The 15,517-nt window shown below is 40.4% G+C and overlaps 1 protein-coding gene across 1 annotated transcript; it reads right to left on the reverse strand.

Moving 5' to 3' along the window:
* Positions 1-211: 211 nt before the first annotated feature.
* SF3B5 (splicing factor 3b subunit 5) lies at positions 212-1,444 on the reverse strand. The gene has a single exon (XM_038133899.1). The coding sequence runs from the start codon at positions 1,323-1,325 to the stop codon at positions 1,065-1,067; it is 261 nt and encodes an 86-aa protein (XP_037989827.1). The 5' UTR covers positions 1,326-1,444; the 3' UTR covers positions 212-1,064.
* Positions 1,445-15,517: the final 14,073 nt, after the last annotated feature.

Raw genomic sequence — 15,517 nt, forward strand, 5'->3', positions numbered from 1 at the left:
CAGGTAAAACATCTTTCAGACTTCACCCATGCCCTCATCTTACTATGCGCAACAAAGTTTGAAAAATGCCATCTCTGAATTCTTCAGAAGATGGATGTACTGACTCGAGATCGCTGATTTCACAAAATAATCACTGATAAGCTTGCAGAGTGTCATAATAGGACCACAAAACGCTGGACTTTCCCCTCCAATGTCAATAAAAACAAACATGTCAGAAATTAGAGCGTTTTATTTCTCCCAGCAACAAATATCACAGTTTAGGGCTGAGGTCATTTGGAGGTCAATTTGTCTATTGGAACTCAAAATTTATTTTTACTGTAAGTGAATAGAAAGCCTATTTTAAGTGACAAATTAGAATCAACACCTGTTCAGTATGCAATCTGATCTGTGTGACCTCGAAGCATTTTACTTCTAACCCTTATATTCTTATTCCATATTAAAAAAAGCCCAACCCAATATTAGTATCTTTGTCTGATGTAAGGTAGGAAAAACTTGAATGCTAGATTACTAATAAGCATAAGGGGGAAAAAATAGCTAATTTTTATCAGAAAGAATCGATGTTTGAAAAACTCAAAGGTACAGGACAAACGAATATGAGGCAAGAAAACAGTGTTTAGAGAAAAGCCATTTTGGAATTTTTAAGTACTAGAGGAACTGACGCTACACCACAAACCACCCCACAAACTATTGCTACCAAGAAATCAAACCCTTTGAGTACCAACAAAGTTGCCCTCTCTCCCTCCAAAACTGAGTTTTGTAAACAAGCATCAATCCGTCCGGTCGGGAAAATGCTGTCTAGGAGCATCTGAGACTTTCACCTCGGAAGGTTGCACTGAAACGCCCAACACCGAGTGCCAGCAATCGTCTGGGAACAAAAAGCTCGCACTAGGAAACTACCAAACCAAACATTAGGAATGCCCAGGAAGCTTTATTATAATCCACTTGAAAAAAGGAGAACGACTGCACAGTCAGAGTCCGGAAGCAGGCATTTTGTGACGCTTCTCCCGGTCAGTCCTTCGCGGGAACCACACGGCAGAGAGGGCCGGGACCAGGAGGACGGAGGCTCAGGACTCGTCGGGCTTGTCGGCGGGCGGCCCGCAGGGCTGCAGCATCTTCTCCATCAGGTTGAAGCGGACGCGCGCCTTGCTCTCGTTCTCGGCGATGGCGAAGTAGTTGAGCAGGTCGAAGTGGCCCATGTAGGAGCAGTACGAGTCGCGGTGCTGGTTCACCAGCCACTCCCACTTGGTGGTGTCGGCGTGCCCCGTGCCGATGTACTTGGACTGCAGGTGTTCCAGCTGGCTGTGGATGGTGTAGCGGTCCGTCATGGCGAGGCGGGCGGGCAGGCGGAGCGCGGGATGGCGGGGACGGGCCTGGGCGATGGACAAGGGCCTGGGCGGCGGGAGCTTTTCCGGCGGGCTCAGCAGCGCTTCCCGCCGCTTTTCCTGCCGCAATACCCGACGGGAGCGCGCCGGGAAAGGCCTGCCGGGAGCTGTAGTCTTCTCTGCGTCCCGCCCGGGGGGGGCGGGCGAGCCCCGGCGTAAGTAAATGTTGATATTGTGATAAAATGGTTTGCTGTCGGTCCGATCACGTCAGTTGGCTAACCCATAGTAAGGCAAATGGTAGTGACAAGGCCGGGCCGGCATGTGTAAGCCAGGGTTATTTTAAAGCACGTTCGTGAGGGCTGAGGAGCGGCTCCAGGGCCGATTTCGTACTCTGAGCACGGGCACGGGGCTGCGCCTCAGACTGAGGCAGATGCTCAGCTGAGCCTCGATGTAAAGCCTCCCGTCGATTTGTAAAGCAAACATATGGCTTTGTTAGTGATCAATCCACCTGGAATCCAAGGGACGTGCTCTGTCAAATCTGGTTACGAAATACCCACGTAGTGGGTCATGGGGAACAGCACCAAAAAGTCTTTCCTGCCGGGAGGTGTCGGAAAACAGGAAGGCAAAGCCCCGGGCCTCACGCTTCGGAGCACAGCTTAATGCCAGCTCCTGACACTGGCTTTGTATAAGCCGCAACTCGGTGCTGCTTCCCAAATAAGCGACATGGGAAGCCTGGGTGCGGAGAAAGAAAACACAAAAAAACCACAAAACCCGCCAGGAGGTGCCAAGAACAGCACAACGCCCCTTTTCATTACATTACCCCTTTGCTTGGTGAGAGGGCAATGCGCCACTTTCTGGGGTCACTCTCACACAAGTCCACGTAGAGAGGGGCTGAAGAGGGCACAGCATTTGCAGGTCCTCCCAAAAATAAGAAGTTTGGTGAGGTTACTTCTGCTACATACAGCTGAGGAAAGTCCTGTATGTCCCATCCCTGTTCCTTTGTAAGTTAAAGAGCTCTGAGTTTATCTTCCCCAGGTGGGCTGAGCAGGTCAGGGGATTTAAGTCAAAATTAAATACTGATGTTGAAAAATACTTTTTACAGTGAACCTAGTATTTTATCTGAATGTTAAATTCACAAGCAGATATAAACCCCACAGAAAATATAACTTGTGTTGCCTATCTTGTTTTGGTCAAAGTCGAGCTTGAAATAAATTTTATCATCCACCAAAATAGTTTTTTTCCAGCTCTGTTCAAGAGCTTACATAATGTTAAGTTTAAAATGCATGAAATGATTCATGCTTTCATATGCTAGTAGTGTTTTTAATTATTTGTTTTAAAATAGGAAAGACACATTGCCAGAAATTTTTCAATAGGACACTGAGCTATTTCTTCCTGTCCTTGTAAATGCCCTGTAGTCAAAAAGAAATCCACAAAAATGTTGTGTGAAAACCCAGCTGATTCTATGCTCCTCGCTTAAAAGTGAGCGTCTTATAAAACCAAGGCCATATAAAGCAATGTAAAAACAACATTCTGAAGTGTCCTTACCCTTCAGTGCAAAGAGCTAAATGAGGACTATAATTTTTTATTTTTGTTATTTTTATGAGGGTCTGTTGAGTCATTGCTACCAAGGCTTATTTTGCTGGAAGCAGATTACAGAGCTGGATACAGCAATTGCATTCTGTGGTTGCTTTCAGAAAGACCCGGAGAGGAAAAATAAACAAACATGATACTTTAGGAGTTTCTATGTATGCTGGCATACAACAAGACAAAATTAAAAAAAAAAAGACATATTCTCAACCAGAGAGAACTTTCATTTCTATTTTAAATGGCATCTTTCTAAAGAGTGGGATAGCAAGAAGAATGCTGGCTTTTAATAGATGTTCCATGCCAACACAGTGACACATAGGGCTGCTCTCACAGCTGTTTTGAAGTTATCCTCTTGGAAATTCCAAACCAGGAGATGTATTGATTAAAATAGTCTTTGGAGCAGAAAAGATTCCCAGAAGCAACAGATGTTGCAGTTTCTAGGAGTAATAACTGCATTAAATTAAACAGTTGTAATAGTTCTTGTTTAAAAACAACAACAATGAAAACAAAGCAACAACAACAACAAACAAAACTGAAAACAATGACAAAACCACAATAAACCACAACAAGCCCCCAGCCAAGCAAAACAATCAAACAACAACAATAAAAACCCAACCAAAACCAATGAACCAAAACCAACCAAAGAAAAAACCCCAAACCTGACTTGGAAGTGTGAAATTTTCAGCAAGTTTGTTTCTGAGCCAGATTAAAATGCTGCATTCAGGCATCCAGAGCTCTGGGAAAACACACCAAAACTTCACTCTATATTGGCTTTGGTCAAAAACCTCTGAGACTGCCAGACAAGCTTACCAATTCAAGGAAGAAAAAATAGGTAGTAAAATTTCCAGCAGTCAGACAAGTGACAATTATTTGCGAGTAATTACTTAGCTTCAATTTCACTCTAAAAAGAAAAGTTTCATCTGCAAGCTTTCAAGAATTATATTCCATTATATTCACTTTCTCTTCATTTCTTGTTCTATACAAAAATAAAATCTGTTGTTGGGCCTTATTTTTCTTGCTAGGTCTATTTTTTACAAAATGAATGCCTGCACTAGGGCACTTTCATTTCAAGTTACAGGAATACTAAATGAGTGGGGGAAATGACATGGAGATATATGTAGAGAGAATTGTTGCTCAATGATAATATGCTTGTATGATTAGGATTCCTGAAAAAGTAGCATTTTCAGATATGTCCAGATTTTTGTACTGAATGCCATTAAATATCATTATCAGAATATACAATAATGGATGCTTACTTATGGAAATCACATAAATGTGTTGATTTTAGTGCTGAAATTATCTATTTGGAGAGTAACACCGAATCCCTTCAAGCCAGGTTTCAAAAGGTGGAGATGCTGGGAGGCTGTAAGGGCTGGAACTACAGAGGCCACTGGGTGTCAGGGTTGGACCTGCAAAAATTCTTCTTCCATAAAAACAGAATGGTTGGATGCACCTCCGAAATGTAGAAGAAAAAGGGTAGAGGGGGCTGCTGGGCCAAGAAAAGACAGTCTCAGTGGCTGCCCAGTACAAGAAATAACCGAATTTTTGAATTCCCTACTGATTCTCTGAGTGGAAGTTTGAAGACATAAATACCCTGCAAACAAGAGGATGTGACAATCATAATAGATAAAACCAAAACACACCCAGAAAGATGATAAAATGGGGAGGCATGCCTTTTTTTCTTCCCAGAAATTCCTCTGTTTTTCACTATGTTGATTTATCCTACAAATAAAATGACAAAAAAAAAAAAAAAAAAAAAAAAAGAGATTGCATTAGCCTGGCAAGAATAGTGCTGGAATTTAAATAATGATAAAAACTTATTGTTTATGTGGCATGTGTTTGTTTTTCTCTAAAGTATATATGTCATTAAAAATATGTTGCTTCTGCTAAAACAGGGTTCTTAGATCATTATTTGCAGAGGTCACATTACCACTTAGCAGTTTTAGGCTGGAAAAGTTATGTTTTTTCAAATTGCGTTTTTTGGGTTTGTTTTTTTTTTTCAGATTTCCCATGCTATCACATGAGCTGCGATGCAGTTTCTCAAATGTTGTTATATAGCCTATGAACATTATCAGCCTCAGAGAGCCCTTATTTTGGCCCTGGAAGAGGTGGAAGACAATTTTGCTGCTTTTCTCAAAGATCCTGTAAAAACCATTTTTCACAAGCAAGCCTCTTCTTCCACCTTATTTTATATAAACCCCCCTGATTTCTTTCTTTTTTTTGCTGCAGGTAAGAATTTGCCATGCCACTGCAGCCACCCACAGCCTTTGGGCTGCTTCTGGGACAAAGGAAACCCAGTCCTTGCGAGCATGGTTAAGTTTCAAACTTTCTTCCACTATTAGAAACTATGTTTTGTTATTGCTTTGATTTTGTAGTGTGTAAATACTCCAAAATCTGAAAGCTGTTTTAGGATTGTATGGCTGATTGTCTGCCAAAGCTATAGAGTGGAAGAATGTGAAGTAAAAAATCAGGAGAGAAGAAATACTGTGTATCCCACCGTTGAAGGCATACACTTTATGCTGCTCTGTATCAACGTAATCAATCATATTATCTTGAATCAGACTGCAGCTGGAAAAATTCACTACTGAAAATTGTCAAACTAAGGAGACCTGTGACTTGCACTAACAGTGTCTTGCCTAGGAGCAGCTAAGGGATCACAGAGGCTGGGCCTTGCAGCTTCACACTCCATCAGTTGCTTGTGAATATCACTGTGGTGCTCTAGGCCTTCTGTATGGGCCTGAATAACAGCAGTGTGCCTTAGGGGCACAGCACAATTGAATTAGCTTCGTTTAGGTGCCACTGAGGACTTCCTACCAAGGTGCAGGAGAACCCTAAAAGCAGAGAGGCAGTAGGGGTCACTAGCACAGTGCTTACAGATGAGACACTGAAATTATGTGGTGGTCTGAGGAATGTGGTCGGGCGGGAGATAGAGCACAGTGGAGGCCTGGTAGAGGCAGCTCTCACTTGCTGTTTAGAGGGAAGTTCTTTATTCCAAAACCATCACTTTGAAAATAAAAGCCTGTCCAGTAATGTGATTAGTTACCTCTTCAGGCTAAAAATAGAGTCAGTAATAGTCCTCCAGGTGAGTTGAAACTACTTGTGTCCATATACGTTTTTGTAATGGGAAAGGTTTGTTCTTGTCATGCGCTTGGAAATTAAATGAAGTAATGAGAATAAACACAACAAAACTGGGGAAGACTACAGCACTGTCCAAGAAGCAGCTGTATTCTGCCCATTTTCTTTGCATGTCTTTTCTTCATTCACTCCAGATGAACTGCCACAGCTAATACAGCTCGTAATTGTGTTCAGTAAGGTATACAAAAGTAGCAGTGATGAAAGGCACATCTTTAAATAGGCCAATATTTTGAATATTAGAAATGTACACAAATTTAAATCAGAAGAAATTTACTTGGCCATTGAGTAGCTCTGTGCATCTTATCAATGTATGTTTTCTGTGTGCAAGAAAGAGTAAGGGCAGAGGAAATGACTTTCCTTTATTTAGTCTGACTTGAAGATGCTTAATGCAGCTGTTTCTTTTTTTATTTGCTACGTAATTCTCATGTTTTAAAAATACTGATTTCTTCAGAACAGTGCTGGAAAGTGTCCTGTACAGAGAAGCCTATTTGTAGCCAGTCTTTTCTCTCTCCAGCTTTCCCCATCACACATAGTGCACAAGTATTCATCATTTCACATCCTTCTCTGCAGTAAGCACAGAGGACATTGGTGTCATCACCCTTATCTAGACAAAAAAATCCATCATCTGTATTGTGCACAAGGGCAGCTCATCTGTTACTGCACAGCAAGTCAGTTCATAAAAATAAAAAATAAGAGCAGGAGAAGCATGGAGCCGTGGATATTAGTGAGTCATCAGCCTGCCTATGTGGTGTGTGTTGTACTAATTCATGTTGTGAAATTTCAGACAGTGGACTGCTCGTGGGATGAACAGCAAAGGAGAGAAGGGGCAGCAATGGATATTTAGGATATTAGAATCACTGCAGGGGGAAGAAGATAACCGTCCCTTCCATGCATCTCTAGGAAATGGCACACCAGTCACCACCAGTTCACCACAGAATTACAGAATCAAGTTTAAGCCCAGCCTTCTTCAGTTTAAGGCCTTTTCCTCTTGTCCTATCACCATACACCCCGCTAAAAAGTCCCTCTCCAGCCTTCTCGTAAGTTCCCTTTAGGTACTGGAAGGCTGCTATGTAAACCAGTTGTTTCTCAACCTGGGTTGGGAACCTCCTCATTTGAAATAAAAAATTTACATAAATCTCTTGCATTTACTGTGAAAGCAAATCTCTCACTAATAAGATGATGCAACATATTTCACCTTCAGTTTTATCAAAGTATTGCTGTTTATTAATTTTAAGGCAAATAGAGCATAATTTTTCACAACACCAAGCACAGTAGACAGATTAATATGTTCAAAACACAACTCTTAGTAACTCATAATAAATGTCTTTTTGATTGCTGGTTTCATTGTTGGGAATGTCTTGTTCATCTCAAGTTGAAAATTGCTTAAATTATTAGATCCTCAAAATAAAAAATAAACCCAGAGTGTAGAGACTTGGCAAGGAGTAAGCCTCTGGAAGCAAGGTATTTATAGTCAGGACTGGGCAATGTTAGTAATATATGATGATAACCATCCCATCTATACATTTTGGAATGTGATTTGAGAGCTTGAAAGAGAGCTGCTGATTTTGGAAAGCAAACATTTAAGGAGTACAGCAAAAAGATGTTATCTCTTTAGGCTGTAATATTTCTTCCCACCTCCTCAGCACTATGCAGACTAAGAAACCTTGAAACCAACAAAAAACCAAAATCTACTTGACTAAAAATCAGGTGAACCTGGACACTTTTTAAGTAAGCTTTCAAAGCAGGGATTTCTTTTGTTGTTGTTTTTAAGTAGCATGTATTGTTTGCTCTCTTTTTTTTCTTTTTGCATTTTGAGCTTCTGTATTTCCCGTTGTATTTGCTGTTCCCCATAAATGTTTGAAAGTATTTATTTTTATGATGTTTGAAGTACCTAATTTTAGATTAGAGCTGAAGTGTTCCCATACTTGATTGCAGGGAAGGAGGCTTTAAGAAAAGCACTGTGCAAGCTGCTGGGACCGTAGTTGTAATTGAGAGCACAGGATGTGTGTAGACTGTGTCAATGACGAATAGCTCACGTCTCTCAGAATAGCTGTTGTGAAGCACAGATGATCTGCTATCTACATACAGCTGTGTATTGCAGCCCGTTTGTGGAAAAGCCTTCAGTATGAAATGCAAGCATTTGAAAACCATAACTGTCTGTTCCCTTTTCTCTATATTTTTCAGCCTTTTGTAACTTAACAAAAAGCTCCCCTTGGCTAAGGCGTTCTCCTACAGTGTTTGTACTCACCCAATGGGGGCTTGTTCACAGCCTCGTGGTGCTATTGTTACATCAACTCTCGTGGCTATTTGTGATATTCACCTCTGGTGAACAAAGACACCTGGTTTTGAACAGGATTAATGGGATATATTTTTAACAGGCAGAGAAAGAGAAGTGCAGTCTCTCCAGTGGATTCTTCACTTTAAGCTCCAAATGTAGTCTACAGGTTCTGCCAGTAGATTTAAGAACTTAGACTTAGGTATTTCAAGTGCTAAGACTATTGGCAGCAGTCGTTCATACTTGGCACCTCAAAAGGATCAAGCCTGAAGGGTAAGGAAATCTTATTGTTGGTGCCAGCAAAAAGTCAGCATTTGAGGAACAGGTTGGGGCAGAGATTCCCATACCAATGCGTGCATGAATCTGTGACTGCCTGTAGCTTTCATGACACCTTGTCACACTCAAACAGGTAGGAAATTATTTGCAAACCTTGAAAAAAATGTCAAAGACAATTAAAGAAATTAATTCTCAATTACATTTGCAATTACAGCAAGTTGTCAGGCAATTTTTATTAGTAAGAGATGAATACACAACAGAAAACACTATCAGAAAAAAAAATCTAATTTCTTTTAGTTAAAGGACCATGAACATTAGTCAGTGTAATCCCATGACAGCTTTTCTCTCTCCCATTCATTAAGTTCCTTGTGTGAAGATGAGCTGCAGATTATTCTCCTATAAAATATGTTTATTCTATCTCATATAGGTAATAAATGCTCCACAATCTTTTCCATACCATGTCTGACTGCTGAATTTATCAGTGTGAAAAGAGCTGCTGTGAGTGACTCAGCTGCAGAACAGATTTGTCTTGTCATTGGAGAACAGACTTGTATAGCTGCTGAGTCACAAACTGGCTTGCATAACTGGAAGGGTAAAACAGGCTTGTCCAGTGACTCCGTTTGTAATTTGATCCTCCTCTCATTCCCAAAAGCACATGCACCTGTGTTTTGAAACTGCTGGGATCGTTAATTACAGTTTGAATAATTTCAGTGGTACCCATGGAATGTTTCCTTCCAATACACTCTGCTGTTCAGTTCTTCTCCCATAATCCCTGGGATGAGGCCAAATGCTTCTTCCTTCACACAGGGGGGAAAAATTATTTGTGTTTTCCTTCACTACTAAAACCTGTCACCATTATGATCCTAACAGATCTCCTGGCTCAAATCAAAAAGCCAGCACCTGTACTTTTCACCTGTTTTAGGGGACTATTGTAAGTCCATTTAAAAGACTATTTTCAATAGTAAATTAGGTTTAGGAAAAAAGGTCAATCTTTCATGTGTGTGTAGAATTCCAAAATGTTGGCAGAGAAATCATAAGCCAAAATCTTCCTACATGTGTACGTACCTTATTTTGACTTGCTATTTGTGGAAAAAGAAAATGGCCTTTTAGCTAAGAATATTTTATGCTCAGGAGGAATTAGAAAAAATCTTTGCATTGAGAGTTGTTTGTCTGATTTAAGAAAAAGCTAGCCTTGAATCTAGACAGAAAAGAAAACAAAACATTGAGGGCAGTCATCTACTTTGTTTTTGTCTTTGTTTCCTTTATAAAGCATATTAGAAAGTGCCGTAGCCTTTCTTCTGAGAACTGTATAGTATCCTACAAGCACTAACTCTAGATGGCCATACTAAGAAAGGTAAATACTGTCCTAATCAAATAGATGAGGATGTTGACACAGACAATGAAATCTCAGGCCAGAAGCCCCACGCTGACCTGGTGTCAGAGCAGGCTCCTTAGTGGTACTGCACTGTGCCCATCACCCAGCTCTGCTTCAGCTCTCCATGAAGGTTTTCCACTGACTCAGCTCAGCACAGCACACAGCACAGCACACAGCACAGCACAGCACATCACCTCTAGGTGAGACTTGTTTATGACTGTATTGGTTTGATTTAGGTAAATGAGCCCTTTGGAAAATTTTATTGTCAGTTAGGTTTCTGTTTCCTCCTACGGACTCAAATAGAGTCTGAACTGAGCCCACACTCACACTGACACATTTCTCACCCTTCTCACACGGTGCTGAGGAGCTCCTCTGAAAGCTGCATTTTGATTTGCATGCAGACACAGTCATATAATTAAATACAACAAGCTCTACCCTCTTTGTAGCAAAGCTGAAAATTTCCACTTTTTTACCCAAATCAAAACAAAATTCTGTTTGTCCAGATGAGCTGGACAGATGAGCTGGAAGGAAGTGGGGATGAATCGGAATACACTTTTAAATTGCTTTGACCAATATGTTCCATACAAACAACTTGTGCATTGACCCTGATGATACCTTTTCACCTGTTTGAATGCTTGAATGCAACCTTCATCTCAGAAATCCTACAACTGTTGGTTATTAGGGAGCTGTCTGAAGATACAGGTCACCTTCAACCTCTATTTTAGTTTTCTCCTGAACAGTATTAATGGCTTGTAAATGAAATAGCCTTTGGGTTTAGACAGACCTTTGGCAGTAGGTAGGTTTTTTCCAAAAAAAGTACTCTTATAAAGGTACACTAGCACAAAACATTTCTTACAGATGTGTGGTACTATTGGGTTTGAATTACTCTGCCTGTATCTGGGTGTGAACCCCTGCTCCCCCAAAGTTTGGGGCATCAGAGTTGGGATTCTTGGATCAGCTCATTAGGAAGACGAGACGTTAACAAGTCTGGTTGTGATTTGCAGTTGTGTAAATATCTGAGTTCTGGGGGCTTGTTCTTGCTTGTCTCTAGGAACTGGGAAGCATTTTATTTAAAAAAAAAAAAAAGTTTTAACTGCCAAATGCAGCTGCCAGAGCATTTATATAATTAATTTCATTTTGCTTTCAGGTACTTGTCTTAAGGGCATTGGCTAGAGGACACATTTGGTCTATTCACTTACCTGGATACATAATCCTTATCATGGATTCATAGAATGGTTTGGGTTGGAAGGGACCTTAAAGATCATTCAGTTCTAACCCATCAGCCATGGGAAGGGACAGCTTTCACTGCACCAGGTTGCTCAAAGCCCCATCCAACTGGATCCAACCCATCCAACAGTTCCAGGGATGGGACCTCCACAACTTCTCTGGGCAACCTGCTCCAGTGCCCCACCACCCTCACAGCAAAAGATTTCTTCTTAGTATCTAATCTAAACCTATGCTCTTTCAGATTAAAGCCATTTCCTCTTTCCTATCACTATGTATCCTTATAAAATTGATTCTCCTCTATACCAGAAACAAAACAACCCACTGTCTATCCTCCATGTTATGCTTCCTGTAGTTTATAATATTGGGCCTGTCTCATTTGATGCCATGTTCAAACTTCCACTGACTTCACTGAAAGCAGAATTTGGCAATTAATTTTAACTGGTTTAACTCATTAAATATCACACAGTTTTTTCCACATTATCTGAATAACATTCACACATAAAGAATTCTTGAAGGGAGAGAATTATTTAAGTAGAAAGATGGCTGTACAGAGACAAGCCTTTAGAGAAACAAAATATCTGTAAGAAAAAAGCAGAGACATGAAAAGACATGTAATCTTTTCATGAAAAGAGAGAACTAGCACTCAGGGGATTTGGATGCAACTTCTAGTTAGATCAAGACTTGCTGTACACCTCTAGGCATTTTGACACTTTCTGTGATTTCTTTCCCATCTATAATACATGGGTAGCAATACACACAGCAGTATTTTACAGTAATTGCTTGCAAATTGGTTTAGAGAGCCTGAAGTGGAGCATACTTTATAAATGTAATGCAATATTATTATTGTTGTCACATAAAAACCTAGCTTAGTCCATCAATTTAATTGTCACCAAAGCTGCATGGATGTCAAGGCTTCTAATGTTACTTGGAAAATCATCTTTCAAGTCTGATGTTGTCCTTCAGCAACTGGCACACCTATCTCCTTTCATCTTCACGGAATAAGATTCTGAAAATTGCCATGTAGTAGAGGTTTGAAGACTGATGGGCATATTACTGGGTGTGTAAGAGAATTTGGAGTGTGCTTTTCAGTGTCTAATCAATCCCTCTTACCACTTGAAATGTGGTACACATTGACACTGTGACACTGCCTGCTGCAGTTCTTTGACCAATCACTGAAAGCCCAGATACACCTCGGCACCTACTAATCCCATAAGAGTTTGGCAGTGCTCCCTGACAGGCCACCAGCTGGGGCCAGGAGAGCGTGTTTTATGTCTTGCACTGACAGCGTGGGGAGATTGCTCTGCCCAGACACCTGAACAAAGACAGAGTTGTTTTCAAAGCAAGCTGCAAATGCTGTGACTGCAGATACATATCATTGGAAATAACACATGTTGGGAAAATAAGTGCAGTGGATCAGTAGCCAAGAAATGTAGGTGTGTTGCTGTGAGAGCATTGCCTCTGAAGAGCTGGCTTTGCTGGAGCAGCCAATGAGCCTACCTGAGACACTGTTCATGCACTAACAGGCACCACACGGGCAGCCTGGCTGTTCCTGCACTGAGGTGTGCAGGATGTGGGATTTAAGGGCTTCCTATTTAGAGGGATCTTTCAGCACCAAGATCTGGCCTCTACAGCTGTGGATTTTGGACCACATTAGAATCACAGGGTAGGGAGACATCAGCCAGTTATTTTGTCTAATCTCTTGCTCCAATCTCTCAGAGTCAACATTGATCTCAGTGCTTTGGCCAGATGGATCTTGAAAATCTCCAAGAACAGAGATTCCACAATTTCTTAAGGCAATCTCCTGTTCCGGTGCTTCACTGCTCTCATAACGTGGATCTTTCCTTTACTTCCTATTGGAACTTCATCCCAATTTATGAGCACTATTTCTCATTCTCCTGCCATACACTTGGGTTGTATCAGTAATCTCTTCAGTACATTAAGGCTGCTGTTAGATCCTCTAAATCTTTTCTTTTTTGGGCTAAACAAACCCAGTTCCTTCAGCCTCTCCCTACAGGTCACACACTCCAAACCTCTGACCATCTTGGTGACTCTTTGCTGGACTCTTCATACTGGGAATCCAGATCTGCTGAGTTTCTTACAAAAATCAAGGAAAGGGAGCAAGACTCTTCCTATAATGTCTTTTCAGGCCATGCATTTCTATAGCGGTAGGAAGAGTCACTGTCTGCTTGCTCTTTCCCAAGAGGAAGGAAAGCATAAGGCAGCAGAGAGAACATTACTCAGGTTTCCAAAGCTCACATCCATACATTCTCACTGACCAGAGCAGCCCCACAGATTGGCTGTGATTTTGAATTGCAAAAGTAGTTATGTTCTTCTCTGTGAACCACAAGGGGCTAAATCCTATGTGGAGAATCCATTCAGAGGGAGACAGAGGAATGGCACCATATGGGTAACAGAATAATCTTAAGAAAACTGTGTATTCCAAGATGGGTGGAGATGGAAATTTAGGGAACCTGCTATCCTAGTGTGTCTTGTGCCCACCCCTCCTCCATGTTTCCTACAGGGTTAAAAGGACTGCAGGGCATCAATTGAATGGGTGACCTGATCCCTCTGAGGAATAAAGGGGGAGAAAAAGTCCCTAAGGAAGGATTATCTTAGATGAAATTAATTTAACTGCCACTAAAGCTGCAGACATGGCAAGATTTCAGGCATAAGTTGGAAAATTTTCTTGCCATGTCACAAAATAGAAACTTTTTTTGTCAAATATGGATGTGTCTATCTCCTGTCATCTTCAGGTGGTGATCATGTGAAAATTTGATATGCAGGTATTCAGTGATATTTGGAATGAAGTAAAGACTCACTTCTCTAGATGTATTCTAGATGTAGTACTGAATATTGGTGAACTTTAATTTTGCTGTTGTATATTAATCACAATTTTAAAATTATTTTATACTAAATATTACACTACTTTTCCTTCAGTATATTAATTTTGTTTATCTGTTATTGGATTCTATTGTTATTTATCCTTCATTTTAAATTCACCCCAAATTTGTACTCACAGCAATTGTATATGCTGTAGTTAACATTAAATATAGATAGTATTTAAAATTATTATTTATGTAGGATCTTCCCTTGCACAATTAAATGTGAGTTGGGTTTTCTTTCATTTATCATGTTGTAAAAATTTATTCTGTAAGATGGAAACTGTGTTTAACATCCTTGTAACATACAAATGTAACACTACCAGTGTTGCCTACCAGGTTTGCAGTGAAACCAGGGGTTCTAAGCCATGCAGTGTAAGAAGTGTGGAGCATTGTTTTCTGTGCTTGTTCCCTGCCTGTGTGATGTTTCTGGCGGGAACTGCCTGCTACCTTGGCCAAGAAGCAAAGTTTCTATAGTTAGGCATGGTACGAAGGCATAGTAGATGATGGATATATCCAGAATTTTCTTCCAGTAAAAAAAAAAAAAATTTAAAAAGTGTGAATTAACTTCTCAGAATTAAAAAAAACAGTACCAGATTTTCCTTGCAATATTTTTAGTATGATTATTTATATATTTTCTGTAATCTGTCAAAAATCATACTATATCATTGCAACTGTTTATTATCTTAATAAAAAAATACCCACTTCCAATATTTGGCTTGAATTTTGGAGAATTTTGATTTACCCCCCTGAAGATGTAGTCTTCTGTTTTAGTGTATTTTAATAATTGTGTTTCTACAAATATATAAAATGTATATAGAACATAGAATATATAAATGTTCTATAAATACCTTTGACGTGTGTCAATAAGATTTAGAAAATCAGGCTAAAATAAGTTATGTATGTATATATTTGCATATGTATATATATACATATATATATATATATATATACACACATATATATGTGTGTGTGTGTATATGTATATATAAATCTGTAAACCCCATTTACAGACCAGATAATTCTCTACATTGACAAACTGGGAGAGGCTGTGTGCTCTGGTTTTTTGTTCATCTGTTGGGACTTCCACAGCACTTTGCTTACTCAGTTATGGACTTGACAAATGCAAAGGCCAGAATCTCATGTTTTCAGAGATCCAGAAGTTAAAGGATGTTTGACAGGGCCCAGCTGCATCCTAATGGACGCACATTAAATTGACTGGAAGCTAATAGCTGCTGCTCACAGAGCCCCTCTCCCATCTGTTGCTGCCTCTGAGCACAGGGTCAGTTGAGGAGAGCTGGAAGCACCTGGGACTCACACGGGTGCTCAGAAGATCTGGGCAGGTTTGATCTTTCTGTGAGTAACCACCAAAGCAGCTGCATCCATCAACAACTGGCAGCTATAAAAGCAGTGCAGGTACTCAGCTGCCCCTCTGCCTAAC

The sequence above is a fragment of the Motacilla alba genome, chromosome 3, assembly GCF_015832195.1.
Source record: "Motacilla alba alba isolate MOTALB_02 chromosome 3, Motacilla_alba_V1.0_pri, whole genome shotgun sequence".
In the NCBI taxonomy this organism is placed as follows: domain Eukaryota; kingdom Metazoa; phylum Chordata; class Aves; order Passeriformes; family Motacillidae; genus Motacilla; species Motacilla alba.

Coding starts and splice junctions, on each gene's coding strand:
- SF3B5 (XM_038133899.1), bottom strand. CDS start 1,325: ATGACGGACCGCTACACCATCCACAGCCAGCTGGAACACCTGCAGTCC.